The sequence below is a fragment of the Salvelinus fontinalis genome, chromosome 25 (genome assembly GCF_029448725.1).
Source record: "Salvelinus fontinalis isolate EN_2023a chromosome 25, ASM2944872v1, whole genome shotgun sequence".
Lineage (NCBI taxonomy): Eukaryota > Metazoa > Chordata > Actinopteri > Salmoniformes > Salmonidae > Salvelinus > Salvelinus fontinalis.
The window spans coordinates 41,713,114-41,728,286 of NC_074689.1; the positions used below are offsets into that span (position 1 = coordinate 41,713,114).

The window sequence follows — 15,173 nt, forward strand, 5'->3', positions numbered from 1 at the left end:
AAGGTGGTTCCCTGTAGTAGAAGGTGGTTCCCTGTAGTAGAAGGTGGTTCCTGTAGTAGAAGGTGGTTCCCTGTAGTAGAAGGTGGTCCCTGTAGTAGAAGGTGGTTCCCTGTAGTAGACGGTGGTTCCCTGTAGTAGAAGGTGGTTCCCTGTAGTAGAAGGTGGTTCCCTGTAGTAGAAGGTGGTTCCCTGTAGTAGAAGGTGGTTCCCTGTAGTAGAAGGTGGTTCCCTGTAGTAGAAGGTGGTTCCCTGTAGTAGAAGGTGGTTCCCTGTAGTAGAAGGTGGTTCCCTGTAGTAGAAGGTGGTTCCTGTAGTAGAAGGTGGTTCCCTGTAGTAGAAGGTGGTTCCTGTAGTAGAAGGTGGTTCCTGTAGTAGAAGGTGGTTCCCTGTAGTAGAAGGTGGTCCCTGTAGTAGAAGGTGGTTCCTGTAGTAGAAGGTGGTTCCCTGTAGTAGAAGGTGGTTCCCTGTAGTAGAAGGTGGTTCCCTGTAGTAGACGGTGGTTCCCTGTAGTAGAAGGTGGTTCCCTGTAGTAGAAGGTGGTTCCCTGTAGTAGAAGGTGGTTCCCTGTAGTAGAAGGTGTTTCCCTGTAGTAGAAGGTGGTCCCTGTAGTAGAAGGTGGTTCCCTGTAGTAGAAGGTGGTCCCTGTAGTAGAAGGTGGTTCCCTGTAGTAGAAGGTGGTTCCCTGTAGTAGAAGGTGGTTCCCTGTAGTAGAAGGTGGTTCCCTGTAGTAGAAGGTGGTTCCCTGTAGTAGAAGGTGGTTCCCTGTAGTAGAAGGTGGTTCCCTGTAGTAGAAGGTGGTTCCCTGTAGTAGAAGGTGGTTCCCTGTAGTAGAAGGTGGTTCCCTGTAGTAGAAGGTGGTTCCCTGTAGTAGAAGGTGTTTCCCTGTAGTAGAAGGTGGTCCCTGTAGTAGAAGGTGGTTCCCTGTAGTAGAAGGTGGTCCCTGTAGTAGAAGGTGGTTCCCTGTAGTAGAAGGTGGTTCCCTGTAGTAGAAGGTGGTTCCCTGTAGTAGAAGGTGGTTCCCTGTAGTAGAAGGTGGTTCCCTGTAGTAGAAGGTGGTTCCCTGTAGTAGAAGGTGGTTCCCTGTAGTAGAAGGTGGTTCCCTGTAGTAGAAGGTGGTTCCCTGTAGTAGAAGGTGGTTCCCTGTAGTAGAAGGTGGTTCCCTGTAGTAGAAGGTGGTTCCCTGTAGTAGAAGGTGGTTCCCTGTAGTAGAAGGTGGTTCCCTGTAGTAGAAGGTGGTTCCCTGTAGTAGAAGGTGGTTCCCTGAAGTAGAAGGTGGTTCCCTGTAGTAGAAGGTGGTTCCCTGTAGTAGAAGGTGGTTCCCTGTAGTAGAAGGTGGTTCCCTGTAGTAGAAGGTGGTTCCCTGTAGTAGAAGGTGGTTCCCTGTAGTAGAAGGTGGTTCCCTGTAGTAGAAGGTGGTTCCCTGTAGTAGAAGGTGGTTCCCTGTAGTAGAAGGTGGTTCCCTGTAGTAGAAGGTGGTTCCCTGTAGTAGAAGGTGGTTCCCTGTAGTAGAAGGTGGTTCCCTGTAGTAGAAGGTGGTTCCCTGTAGTAGAAGGTGGTCCCTGTAGTAGAAGGTGGTTCCCTGTAGTAGAAGGTGGTTCCTGTAGTAGACGGTGGTTCCTGTAGTAGAAGGTGGTTCCTGTAGTAGAAGGTGGTTCCCTGTAGTAGAAGGTGGTTCCCTGTAGTAGAAGGTGTTTCCCTGTAGTAGAAGGTGGTTCCTGTAGTAGAAGGTGGTTCCCTGTAGTAGAAGATGGTTCCCTGTAGTAGAAGGTGGTTCCCTGTAGTAGAAGGTGGTTCCTGTAGTAGAAGGTGGTCCCTGTAGTAGAAGGTGGTTCCCTGTAGTAGAAGGTGTTTCCCTGTAGTAGAAGGTGGTCCCTGTAGTAGAAGGTGGTTCCCTGTAGTAGAAGGTGTTTCCCTGTAGTAGAAGATGGTTCCCTGTAGTAGACAGAATGAATAATGCGTCCTCCTTCCCCTCCAATCAGAGGGTTAGGACGTGAATAATGCTTCCTCCTTCCCCTCCAATCAGAGGGTTAGGACGTGAATAATGCTTCCTCCTTCCCCTCCAATCAGAGGGTTTGGACGTGAATAATGCTTCCTCCTTCCCCTCCAATCAGAGGGTTTGGATGTGAATAATGCTTCCTCCTTCCCCTCCAATCAGAGGGTTTGGATGTGAATAATGCTTCCTCCTTCCCCTCCAATCAGAGGGTTTGGACGTGAATAATGCTTCCTCCTTCCCCTCCAATCAGAGGGTTTGGACGTGAATAATGCTTGCTCCTTCCCCTCCAATCAGAGGGTTAGGACGTGAATAATGCTTCCTCCTTCCCCTCCAATCAGAGGGTTTGGACGTGAATAATGCTTCCTCCTTCCCCTCCAATCAGAGGGTTTGGACGTGAATAATGCTTGCTCCTTCCCCTCCAATCAGAGGGTTTGGACGTGAATAATGCTTCCTCCTTCCCCTCCAATCAGAGGGTTTGGACGTGAATAATGCTTGCTCCTTCCCCTCCTCATCTCCTGTGTTATTCTCTTGATGAACTGAGGCAGGTCAGAGGGAGAGAAGAAGAAAAGGGGGCAGAGAGAGAGAAGAAAAGGAGGTAGGAGAAGAAAGTTAAGGACTAACGGGTATGAGACAGGAAGTCTATAGTTCCATAACACCACCTCCTCTCCTCCTCCCTCTCCTCCTCCCTCTCCTCCCTCATCTCATCCTCTCCTCCCTCTTCTCATCCTCTCCTCCCTCTTCTCATCCTCTCCTCCCTCTCCTCCCTCTTCTCATCCTCTCCTCCCCAGCTGTCCTTTGTCTCCGTGGGACCTCCTGACCCCTCCACTTCCCTTCATTCCAGGGCTCTTCCTCTGGCTCCACCAACACACACGTCAGCCAGTCTGAGATACACCACTCTGGTAGACCCATACAGTGCCTATCATAAGTACTCAACCAACTTGGATTTGTTCACATTTTATTGTTACAAAGTGGGAATAAGATGGATTTAATTATACACTTCTGTCAAAGTGGATGAAAAACTATTTTTTTATGAATGAAAAAATAAATACTAATGAAACACTAATGTATCTTGATTAAATAAGTATTCGGGCCCGTGTCAATACATGTTAGAAATAGGGGTGTGAACGTTTAGTTGGGATCCTTATCGTTAAGGAAAGACTCTAACCGCAAAACGTATCTTTTTTACCAGACAAAAATCACATAGAAGTGTGTGTTACAGATATGTCAGTCAGTGAAAGAAAGACTAAAAAGTGGTAGATCTGTTCTATTAGTGCTATTCCTATACTCCCCTTCTTAAGATTTGTTTTTTGGCGTCTTTACTTTAGTTTTTGTACACCAGCTTCAAACAGCTGAACATATTTTGGGGTTATGGAAAATATATTTCACAGAGTTTTAGATGGTACAATGATTATCTACACCAGGGGTGTCAAACTCATTCCACGGAGGGCCTAGTGGCTGCAGGTTTTTCCATTCAATTAAGACCTGGACAACCAGGTGAGGGGAGTTCCTTACTGAGACCTAGACAACCAGGTGAGGGGAGTTCCTTACTGAGACCTGGACGACCAGGTGAGGGGAGTTCCTTACTGAGATCTAGACAACCAGGTGAGGGCAGTTCCTTACTGAGAACTAGACAACCAGGTGAGGGGAGTTCCTTACTGAGACCTAGACAACCAGGTGAGGAGAGTTCCTTACTGAGAACTAGACAACCAGGTGAGGGGAGTTCCTTACTGTGACCTAGACAACCAGGTGAGGAGAGTTCCTTACTGAGACCTAGACAACCAGGTGAGGAGAGTTCCTTACTGAGACCTAGACAACCAGGTGAGGAGAGTTCCTTACTGAGAACTAGACAACCAGGTGAGGGGAGTTCCTTACTGAGACCTAGACAACCAGGTGAGGGCAGTTCCTTACTGAGAACTAGACAACCAGGTGAGGGGAGTTCCTTACTGAGACCTAGACAACCAGGTGAGGGGAGTTCCTTACTGAGACCTAGACAACCAGGTGAGGAGAGTTCCTTACTGAGAACTAGACAACCAGGTGAGGGGAGTTCCTTACTGAGACCTAGACAACCAGGTGAGGGCAGTTCCTTACTGAGACCTGGACAACCAGGTGAGGGGAGTTCCTTACTGAGCCCTAGACAACCAGGTGAGGAGAGTTCCTTACTGAGATCTAGACAACCAGGTGAGGGGAGTTCCTTATTAATTAGTGACCTTAATTCATCAATCAAGTACAAGGGAGGAGCGAAAACATGTAACTATATAAGCTGACTATGCCATGTTTGTAGCCTATAGCCTAATATAAAGCTATTTGTAGCCTATAGCCTAATATAAAGCTATTTGTAGCCTATAGCCTAATATAAAGCTATTTGTAGCCTATAGCCTAATATAAAGCTATTTGTAGCCTATAGCCTCATGTAAATACACTGCTCAAAAAAATAAAGGGAACACTTAAACAACACAATGTCACTCCAAGTCAATCACACTTCTGTGAAATCAAACTGTCCACTTAGGAAGCAACACTGATTGACAATAAATTTCACATGCTGTTGTGCAAATGGAATAGACAAAAGGTGGAAATTATAGGCAATTACTAAGACACCCCCAAAAAGGGAATGGCTCTGCAGGTGGTGACCACAGACCACTTCTCAGTTCCTATGCTTCCTGGCTGATGTTTTGGTCACTTTTGAATGCTGGCGGTGCTTTCACTCTAGAGGTAGCATGAGACTGAGTCTACAACCCACACAAGTGGCTCAGGTAGTGCAGTTCATCCAGGATGGCAAATCAATGCGAGCTGTGGCAAGAAGGTTTGCTGTGTCTGTCAGCGTAGTGTCCAGAGCATGGAGGCGCTACCAGGAGACGGGCCAGTACATCAGGAGACGTGGAGGAGGCCGTAGGAGGGCAACAACCCAGCAGCAGGACCGCTACCTCCGCCTTTGTGCAAGGAGGTGCACTGCCAGAGCCCTGCAAAAGGACCTCCAGCAGGCCACAAATGTGCAGACCCCCATCCTATGACACAATAACTAATGTTCTACCTGGAAGCCAAAGGTCTTCCCTCACATCCCCCCCTACTGTAACTCATTAGAGAAGGGGAGTGACCCACACCCAAAGGTCTTCCCTCACATCCCCCCCTACTGTAACTCATTAGAGAAGGGGAGTGACCCACACCCAAAGGTCTTACCCCACACCCCCCCCCCTACTGTAACTCATTAGAGAAGGGGAGTGACCCACACCCAAAGGTCTTACCCCACACCCCCCCCCCCTACTGTAACTCATTAGAGAAGGGGAGTGACCCACACCCAAAGGTCTTCCCCCACACCCCCCCCCCTACTGTAACTCATTAGAGAAGGGGAGTGACCCACACCCAAAGGTCTTACCCCCCTACTGTAACTCATTAGAGAAGGGGAGTGACCCACACCCGAAGGTCTTCCCCCACATCCCCCCCCTACTGTAACTCATTAGAGAAGGGGAGTGACCCACACCCAAAGGTCTTACCCCCCTACTGTAACTCATTAGAGAAGGGGAGTGACCCACACCCAAAGGTCTTACCCCCCCTACTGTAACTCATTAGAGAAGGGGAGTGACCCACACCCAAAGGTCTTACCCCCCTACTGTAACTCATTAGAGAAGGGGAGTGACCCACACCCAAAGGTCTTACCCCCCTACTGTAACTCATTAGAGAAGGGGAGTGACCCACAGCCCAAAGGTCTTACCCCCCCCCCCCCCCCCTCCTACTGTAACTCATTAGAGAAGGGGAGTGACCCACACCCAAAGGTCTTACCCCCCCTACTGTAACTCATTAGAGAAGGGGAGTGACCCACACCCAAAGGTCTTACCCCCCTACTGTAACTCATTAGAGATGGGGAGTGACCCACACCCAAAGGTCTTACCCCCCTACTGTAACTCATTAGAGAAGGGGAGTGACCCACAGCCCAAAGGTCTTACGCCTTTGGTAAACCCTCCCAGCAGTAACCCTCCCAGCAGTAAACCCTCCCAGCAGTAACCCTCCCAGCAGTAACCTTCCCAGCAGTAAACCCTCCCAGCAGTAAACCCTCCCAGCAGTAACCCTCCAACCCTCCCAGCAACAACCCTCCCAGCAGTAAACCCTCCCAGCAGTAACCCTCCCAGCAGTAACCTTCCCAGCAGTAAACCCTCCCAGCAGTAAACCCTCCCAGCAGTAACCCTCCCAGCAGTAACCTTCCCAGCAGTAAACCCTCCCAGCAGTAAACCCTCCCAGCAGTAACCCTCCCAGCAGTAACCCTCCAACCCTCCCAGCAACAACCCTCCCAGCAGTAAACCCTCCCAGCAGTAACCCTCCCAGCAGTAACCTTCCCAGCAGTAAACCCTCCCAGCAGTAAACCCTCCCAGCAGTAACCCTCTCAGCAGTAAACCTCCCAGCAGTAACCCTCCCAGCAGTAACCCTCTCAGCAGTAACCCTCTCAGCAGTAACCCTCCACGCAGTAACCCTCCCAGCAGTAACCCTCCCAGCAGTAACCTTCCCAGCAGTAAACCCTCCCAGCAGTAAACCCTCCCAGCAGTAACCCTCTCAGCAGTAACCCTCCCAGCAGTAAACCCTCCCAGCAGTAACCCTCCATGCCTCCCAGCACTAATCCTCCCAGCAGTAAACCCTCCCAGCAGTAAACCCTCCCAGCAGTAACCCTCCCAGCAGTAACCCTCCCAGCAGTAAACCCTCCCAGCAGTAAACCCTCCCAGCCTCCCAGCAGTAACCCTCCCAGCAGTAACCCTCCCAGCAGTAACCCTCCCAGCAGTAAACCCTCCCAGCAGTAAACCCTCCCAGCAGTAACCCTCCAACTCTCCCAGCAGTAAACCTCCCAGCAACAACCCTCCCAGCAGTAAACCCTCCCAGCAGTAACCCTCCCAGCAGTAAACCCTCCCAGCAACAACCCTCTCAGCAGTAAACCCTCCCAGCAGTAAACCCTCCCAGCAGTAACCCTCCCAGCAGTAACCCTCCCAGCAGTAAACCCTCCCAGCAGTAACCCTCCCAGCAGTAACCCTCCCAGCAACAACCCTCCCAGCAGTAACCCTCCCAGCAGTAACCCTCCCAGCAGTAACCCTCCCAGCAGTAACCCTCCCAGCAGTAACCCTCCCAGCAGTAAGCCTCCCAGCAGTAAGCCTCCCAGCAGTAAGCCTCCCAGCAGTAACCCTCCCAGCAGTAAGCCTCCCAGCAGTAAGCCTCCCAGCAGTAACCCTCCCAGCAGTAAGCCTCCCAGCAGTAACCCTCCCAGCAGTAAGCCTCCCAGCAGTAAGCCTCCCAGCAGTAAGCCTCCCAGCAGTAAGCCTCCCAGCAATAAGCCTCCCAGCAATAAGCCTCCCAGCAATAAGCCTCCCAGCAGTAAACCCTCCCAGCAGTAAACCCTCCAAGCCTCCCAGCAGTAAACTCTCCCAGCAGTAACCCTCCAACTCTCCCAGCAGTAAGCCCTCCCAGCAGTAAACCCTCCCAGCAGTAAACCCTCCCAGCAGTAAACCCTCCCAGCAGTAACCCTCCCAGCAGTAAACCCTCCCAGCAGTAAACCCTCCCAGCAGTAAACCCTCCCAGCAGTAAACCCTACCAGCAGTAACCCTCCCTGAATTCACATTAACTCCACAGACTGAAAGCAGCTAGCCTAATTGACTTTTTAGTAAATCTTTACACATACTCTTGTACAGTTCCAAAACATGGAATTTAGGAAGGATTATAATCAGGAAGAACTACAGTACAGTTTAGTATACAACCTACAGCTTTCTCTAGTGTAGAAAACAAAACTACAGCCCTAGCTTCCACTTCATTGTAGGAAACTACAGCCCTACCTTCCACTTCATTGTAGGAAACTACAGCCCTACCTTCCACTTCATTGTAGGAAACTACAGCCCTACCTTCCACTTCATTGTAGTAAACTACAGCCCAACCATCCACTTCATTGTAGGAAACTACAGCCCTAGCTTCCACTTCATTGTAGGAAACTACAGCTCTAGCTTCCACTTTATTGTAGTAAACTACACCCCTACCTTCCACTTCATTGTAGGAAACTACAGCCCTAGCTTCCACTTCATTGTAGGAAACTACAGCCCTAGCTTCCACTTTATTGTAGGAAACTACAGCCCTAGCTTCCACTTCATTGTAGGAAACTACAGCCCTAGCTTCCACTTTATTGTAGGAAACTACAGCCCTAGCTTCCACTTCATTGTAGGAAACTACAGCCCTAGCTTCCACTTTATTGTAGTAAACTACAGCCCTACCTTCCACTTCATTGTAGGAAACTACAGCCCTAGCTTCCACTTCATTGTAGGAAACTACAGCCCTACAGCCCACTTTAGTGTAGAAACTACAGCCCACTTTAGTGTAGAAACTACAGCCCCACAGCCCACTTTACTGTAGGAAACTACAGCCCACTTTACTGTAGGAAACTACAGCCCCACAGCCCACTTTACTGTAGGCAACTACAGCCCTACCTTCCACTTCATTGTAGTAAACTACAGCCCTACAGCTCACTTTACTGTAGGAAACTACAGCCCACTTTACTGTAGGAAACTACAGCCCCACAGCCCACTTTACTGTAGGCAACTACAGCCCTACCTTCCACTTCATTGTAGTAAACTACAGCCCTACAGCTCACTTTACTGTAGGAAACTACAGCCCACTTTACTGTAGGAAACTACAGCCCTACAGCTCACTTTACTGTAGGCAACTACAGCCCTACCTTCCACTTCATTGTAGGAAACTACAGCCCACTTTAGTGTAGAAGAATACAGGCTCTACTCGTGTACAACTAACACCAACTAACTTGCCTAACTAACAGACAACATGGCTGGATTCCCATAATCCTCTTCTCTCTACAACACACATTCTAGAACACTCCCTAAAACCAGAGAAAAAAAAAAACTAGGAATCACTGAGTGGAAAAATAGGAAGTGAAACAAACGACAGCCCCTTCAAACCCAGGGAGGGAAGAAACAACTGAATCTGAAACCAAGTCATTACCAAGTCATTACCAAGTCATATCCAAACAGAAAAGCAGAGGATCTCTATCAGACCAGAAATGTCAACTCACGAAAGAAGTGTTTGAAGAGGTTAGCCATGTCCATGTTGGGCGCTCCCTCTCTTTCTCTTTCTCTTCTCTTCCCACTACAGCTGCAGAGTTATTCCATGTGAACACCCAGAGGAGGGCAGGCAGCCCACTCCCTGGACATGTGACCTGACTCAACCAATAGGGAGGCAGGGATAGAGGCCTCAGCTAACTTCCCACTGAGCACAGCCCAGTCAATGTGTCTCAGAGAGAGAGAGAGAGGGGGGAAGAAAGGAACAGGCAGAGCTAAGCCTCTCTCTGGGAGAGAGAGAGAGGTACGGGGAGAGAGAGAGGTACGGGGAGAGAGAGAGGTACGGGGAGAGAGAGGAACGTGGGAGAGAGAGAGAGGCAAAGGAGTGAGAGAGGAACGTGGGAGAGAGAGAGGTACGGGGAGAGAGAGAGGTACGGGGAGAGAGAGAGGCGAAGGAGTGAGAGAGGAACGTGGGAGAGAGAGGGGTACGTGGGAGAGAGAGGGGTACGTGGGAGAGAGAGAGAGGAACGGGGGAGAGAGAGAGAGGAACGGGGGAGAGAGAGGCGAAGGAGTGAGAGAGGAACGGGGGAGAGAGAGGGGTACGGGGAGAGAGAGAGGCGAAGGAGTGAGAGAGGAACGTGGGAGAGAGAGGGGTACGGGGAGAGAGAGAGAGAAACGGGGAGAGAGAGGGGTGAAGGAGTGAGACAGGAACGTGGGAGAGAGAGGGGTACGGGGAGAGAGAGAGAGGAACGGGGGAGAGAGAGGGGTACGGGGAGAGAGAGGGGTGAAGGAGTGAGAGAGGAACGTGAGAGAGAGAGGGGTACGGGGAGCGAGAGAGGTACGGGGAGAGAGAGAGAGGAACAGGGGAGAGAGAGGGAGGAACGGGGGAGAGAGAGGGGTACGGGGAGAGAGAGGGGCAAAGGAGTGAGAGAGGAACGTGGGAGAGAGAGGGGTACGGGGAGAGAGAGGTGAAGGAGTGAGAGAGGAACGTGAGAGAGAGAGGGGTACGGGGAGAGAGAAAGGTACGGGGAGAGAGAGAGAGGAACGGGGGAGAGAGAGGGAGGAACGGGGGAGAGAGAGGGAGGAACGGGGGAGAGAGAGGGGTACGGGGAGAGAGAGAGGCGAAGGAGAGAGAGAGAGGCGAAGGAGAGAGAGGTGAAGGAGAGAGAGGTGAAGGAGAGAGAGAGAGGTGAAGGAGAGAGAGAGAGGCGAAGGAGAGAGAGACAGAGAGAGAGGTACGGGGGAGAGCGAGGCGAAGGAGAGAGAGACAGAGAGAGAGGTACGGGGGAGAGCGAGGTGAAGGAGAGAGAGCGAGGCGAAGGAGAGAGACACACAGAGATACACAGAGAGAAACAAGAGAGATATACACAGAGAGATAGAGAGAGAGAAAAAATATATATATGGGAAAGAGAGACAGAGACAGAGACAGAGAGAGAAAGAGAGAGAAAAATAAAAAAAATATGGGAAAGAGAGATTCCAGAGTTCCAAATTGAGCAGCAGCTGCTGAAAAAATGAGCTCCTATAAATATTGAAATTATCATGGTTTTGGAACATTGGAAAAAAACAAAAGAAAAGTACAAGACCGAATGGGAGACTAAACAAGCAACACATGAAAATAGGCTTGTGAAAAAGTATATATTTTTATAAAATTGTGCAGTTAGCTTAACTGGGTTGCTAAGCAGTTGCTAGGGACTCTCCTAAAATAAGCTAGCTAGCTAACTAAAAAACAGCTAGTTAACAAAATAATAGAAAGACAAAAGGACAGAAGACAAAGGACATTAAAGTAAAACAGTCCTCTAAAGACACTAGAGACAATAATACAAGAAACAATGCTGTTTTGGAAAAGGTCGGCTTCTATTGCAGCATTGTAGCCGACATCACCAGCGTTGCTATGGAAACTGTTTACCCACCAGACATCCAGACGGAGAAAGGTTTGATGATGGAACAGAACCATGGATGTCTGTTTGCAGATCTTACCAGCTACAAAACAAGAGCAAATGTAATATTTAATACTAAACTGTTGTCCGGGCCTCTGGCAGTCTCTATGGGGGTGCCACAGGGTTCAATTCTTGGGCCGACTCTCTTCTCTGTATACATCAATGATGATACAATGTACTATCGCTCTTGCTGCTGGTGATTCTCTGATCCACCTCTACGCAGATGACACCATTCTGTATACTTCTGGCCCCCCTTTGGACACTGTGCTAACTAACCTCCAGACGAGCTTCAATGCCATACAACTCTCCTTCCGTGGCCTCCAACTGCTCTTAAATGCTAGTAAAACTAAATGCATGCTCTTCAACCGATCGCTACCAGCACCTGCACGCCCGTCCAGCATCACTACTCTGGACGGTTCTGACTTAGAATACGTGGACAACTACAAATACCTAGGTGTCTGGTTAGACTGTAAACTCTCCTTCCAGACTCACATTAAGCATCTTCAATCCAAAATTAAATCTAGAATCGGCTTCCTATTTCGCAACAAAGCATCCTTCACTCATGCTGCCAAACATACCCTTGTAAAACTGACCATCCTGCCGATCCTCGACTTCGGTGATGTCATTTACAAAATAGCCTCCAACACTCTACTCAATAAATTGGATGCAGTCTATCACAGTGAAATCCGTTTTGTCACCAAAGCCCCTTATACTACCCACCACTGCGACCTGTACACTCTCGTTGGCTGGCCCTCGCTTCATATTCGTTGCCAAACCCACTGGCTCCAGGTCATCTACAAGTCCCCCCTTATCTCAGCTCGCTGGTCACCATAGCAGCACCTACCCGTAGCACGCGCTCCAGCAGGTATATCTCTCTGGTCATCCCCAAAGCCAATTCCTCCTTTGATCGTCTTTCCTTCCAGTTCTCTGCTGCCAATGACTGGAACGAACTGCAAAAATCTCTGAAGCTGGAGACTCATATCTCCCTCACTAGCTTTAAGCACCAGCTGTCAGAGCAGCTCACAGATTACTGCACCTGTACATAGCCCATCTATAATTTAGCCCAAACAACTACCTCTTTCCCTACTGTATGTATTTATTTATTCTGCTCCTTTGCACCCCATTATTCATATTTCTACTTTGCACATTCTTCCACTGCAAATCTACCATCCCAGTGCTTTACTTGCTATATTGTATTTACTTCGCCACCATGGCCTTTTTTGGCCTTTACCTCCCTTATCTCACCTCATTTGCTCACATTGTATATAGACTTATTTTTCTACTGTATTATTGACTGTATGTTTGTTTATTCCATGTTTAACTGTGTTGTTGTTTGTGTCGAACTGCTTTGCTTTATCTTGTCCAGGTCGCAGTTGTAAATGAGAACTTGTTCTCAACTGGCCTACCTGGTTAAATAAAGGTGAAATAAAAAAAATAAAAACAGCCGTGGCCCCAAAACACACACAGCTCATATCCTGTACCTAGTTTCACTCATTCAGAACATTCATACAACAGCTGTGTGGATCTACAGCTGGAATGTAGCTAGCGAATCTCCGAAATATGACATGTTCTACATTTTGTGGCCACCCGGCTCCAGTCACCAGGCCCCAGTCACCCGGCTCCAGCCACCCGGCTCCAGCCACCCGGCCCCAGTCACCTGGCTCCAGCCACCCGGCTCCAGTCACCAGGCTCCAGTCACCAGGCCCCAGTCACCCGGCTCCAGCCACCCGGCCCCAGTCACCCGGCTCCAGTCACCTGGCTCCAGCCACCCGGCTCCAGTCACCAGGCTCCAGCCACCCGGCTCCAGTCACCAGGCTCCAGTCACCAGGCTCCAGCCACCCGGCCCCAGTCACCAGGCTCCAGCCACCCGGCCCCAGTCACCTGGCTCCAGCCACCCGGCTCCAGTCACCAGGCCCCAGTCACCAGGCCCCAGTCACCCGGCTCCAGGCTCCAGCCACCCGGCCCCAGTCACCAGGCCCCAGCCACTCGGCCCCAGTCACCCGGCCCCAGTCACCAGGCCCCAGTCACCAGTCACCAGGCTCCAGTCACCCGGCTCCAGCCACCAGGCTCCAGTCACCAGGCTCCAGCCACCCGGCTCCAGCCACCCGGCTCCAGTCACCAGGCTCCAGTCACCAGGCCCCAGCCACCAGGCCCCAGTCACCAGGCTCCAGCCACCCGGCTCCAGCCACCCGGCTCCAGCCACCCGGCCCCAGCCACCCGGCTCCAGCCACCAGGCCCCAGTCACCAGGCCCCAGTCACCAGGCCCCAGTCACCAGGCTCCAGTCACCAGGCTCCAGTCACCAGTCACCAGGCCCCAGTCACCAGGCCCCAGTCCCCAGTCACCAGGCCCCAGTCACCAGGCTCCAGTCACCAGGCCCCAGTCACCCAGCTCAGTTGATTTCAGTGTAGGCTGTATGTGCTAAAGCAATACATCACATCAGGCTACATGTCAGTAGTCTCAATAGCTGCTGTGCTGAGCTGTGCTGTGCTGTGCTGAGCTGTGCTGTGCTGTGCTGTGTGTCTATGACTCAAGAGCCCTCTTCCTGTTGTTGTAACATTCTTATCAGAGGACAAAGATTTTACCCTCAGCGGTCCCGCCGCTCAGATCACAGATGAATAGGGGATCTTCCTGTTGTCTTAATAAAGTGTTACAAAGTTTCCCCGTGTTTATCACAAGCCAAACAAGTCCTTCTGTTCCTTCAGAACAGAGCGGTCAGACTTAACCTCCATCGAACTATTTGTTAGCTCGTTATCAAACGGTCATTCACAATCACAAAGTAAAAACCAAAGCTGTGCCAGTCAGTCAGTCTGCTACTACGGTAGCCTTCAGGTCCACAATGCTGAGAAGCTCAGACAACAGTAGCTCTAGCTAACCTAACCGGCTGGTCCAACACAGAGGACCATCTCTTCCTGTACTGTGGTGGATAGCAAAGGAACAATGTGGTCTAAAACAAAGAGCCAACAAAGACAGACTGAGCTGAGAGCTGGCAGAGAGAGCATGAGCTGAGCTGAGAGCTAGCAGAGAGAGAGAGAGAGAGAGAGAGAGAGAGAGAGAGCTATCAGAGAGAGAGAGAGAGAGAGAGAGAGAGCTAGCAGAGAGAGAGAGAGAGAGAGAGAGAGAGCTAGCAGAGAGAGAGAGAGAGAGAGAGCTAGCAGAGAGAGAGAGAGAGAGAGCTAGCAGAGAGAGAGAGAGAGAGCTAGCAGAGAGAGAGAGAGAGAGAGAGAGCTAGCAGAGAGAGAGAGAGAGAGAGAGAGAGCTAGCAGAGAGAGAGAGAGAGAGAGAGAGAGAGAGAGAGAGAGAGAGAGAGAGGTAGAGAGAGAGAGAGAGAGAGCTAGCAGAGAGAGAGAGAGAGAGAGAGCTAGCAGAGAGAGAGAGAGAGAGAGAGAGAGAGCTAGCAGAGAGAGAGAGAGAGAGAGGGGTAGAGAGAGAGAGAGAGAGCTAGCAGAGAGAGAGAGAGAGAGAGAGAGCTAGCAGAGAGAGAGAGAGAGAGAGAGAGAGAGAGAGATAGCAGAGAGAGAGAGAGAGAGAGAGAGAGATAGCAGAGAGAGAGAGAGAGAGAGAGAGAGAGAGAGCTAGCAGAGAGAGAGAGAGAGAGAGAGAGAGTCATGGAGAAGTCATGCAGAGGAACAGCTCCTGACTTGTTATAACTTTTTGGTTGTTAAGAGCGAGATTGACACGATTCAATTAGCAAAAATGTATAGGTAATCAAATTGTACAACTGAAGATCAACACAGGAGGAAAAGATTGAGAGAGAGTGAGTTAAAAGACCAATCCTTATCGTGGTAGCTAGCCAAATTCAAATCGGTCAGTTAGCTTAACGTCTTGCTCTAACTGTTTACTGGTGGTAACCATAGCAACATGGCCACTGAGGCAGCGCTAGCAGCGTTAGCAGCGACAGAAACTGAGAGACTTTCCCCGCTTTTTTTTGAATACCCAGCAGAAATCAAATCAGAGAAAGGAAGAATCAATTTTAAACACAGAATTCAGAGGGAGAACCCAGAAACTTTGTTTGCCGACTGCTCACAAAACAGGACCGTTACAAACCTGTTATTCTACACAGACCACACTACTGCCTGGCATGCAGCTGGAACCAGGCATTTCAGCTATACCACGAAGAAAGGCATCTGCAAGGGAAGGCAAATCCACATTTTTGAGGACAGCGATAAGGACCAGGAAAACAGGTTTCTGACGGTAAATATGTATCAGAACGGCAC

The 15,173-nt window shown here is 50.1% G+C and overlaps 1 protein-coding gene across 3 annotated transcripts in view; it reads right to left on the reverse strand.

Moving 5' to 3' along the window:
- Nucleotides 1-15,173, reverse strand: part of nck1b (NCK adaptor protein 1b) — a 159,004-nt gene that overhangs the window by 60,363 nt on the left and 83,468 nt on the right. The window contains exon 1 of one of the 3 annotated variants that reach the window (XM_055882212.1): nucleotides 9,036-9,158. The exons of the other annotated variants lie outside the window; for them this stretch is intronic. Within the exon in view, the coding sequence (XP_055738187.1) occupies nucleotides 9,036-9,069 (34 nt within the window). The 5' untranslated portion in view covers nucleotides 9,070-9,158. Of the gene's footprint in view, nucleotides 1-9,035; nucleotides 9,159-15,173 lie in introns of those variants that run through there. 3 annotated transcript variants of the gene reach the window in all.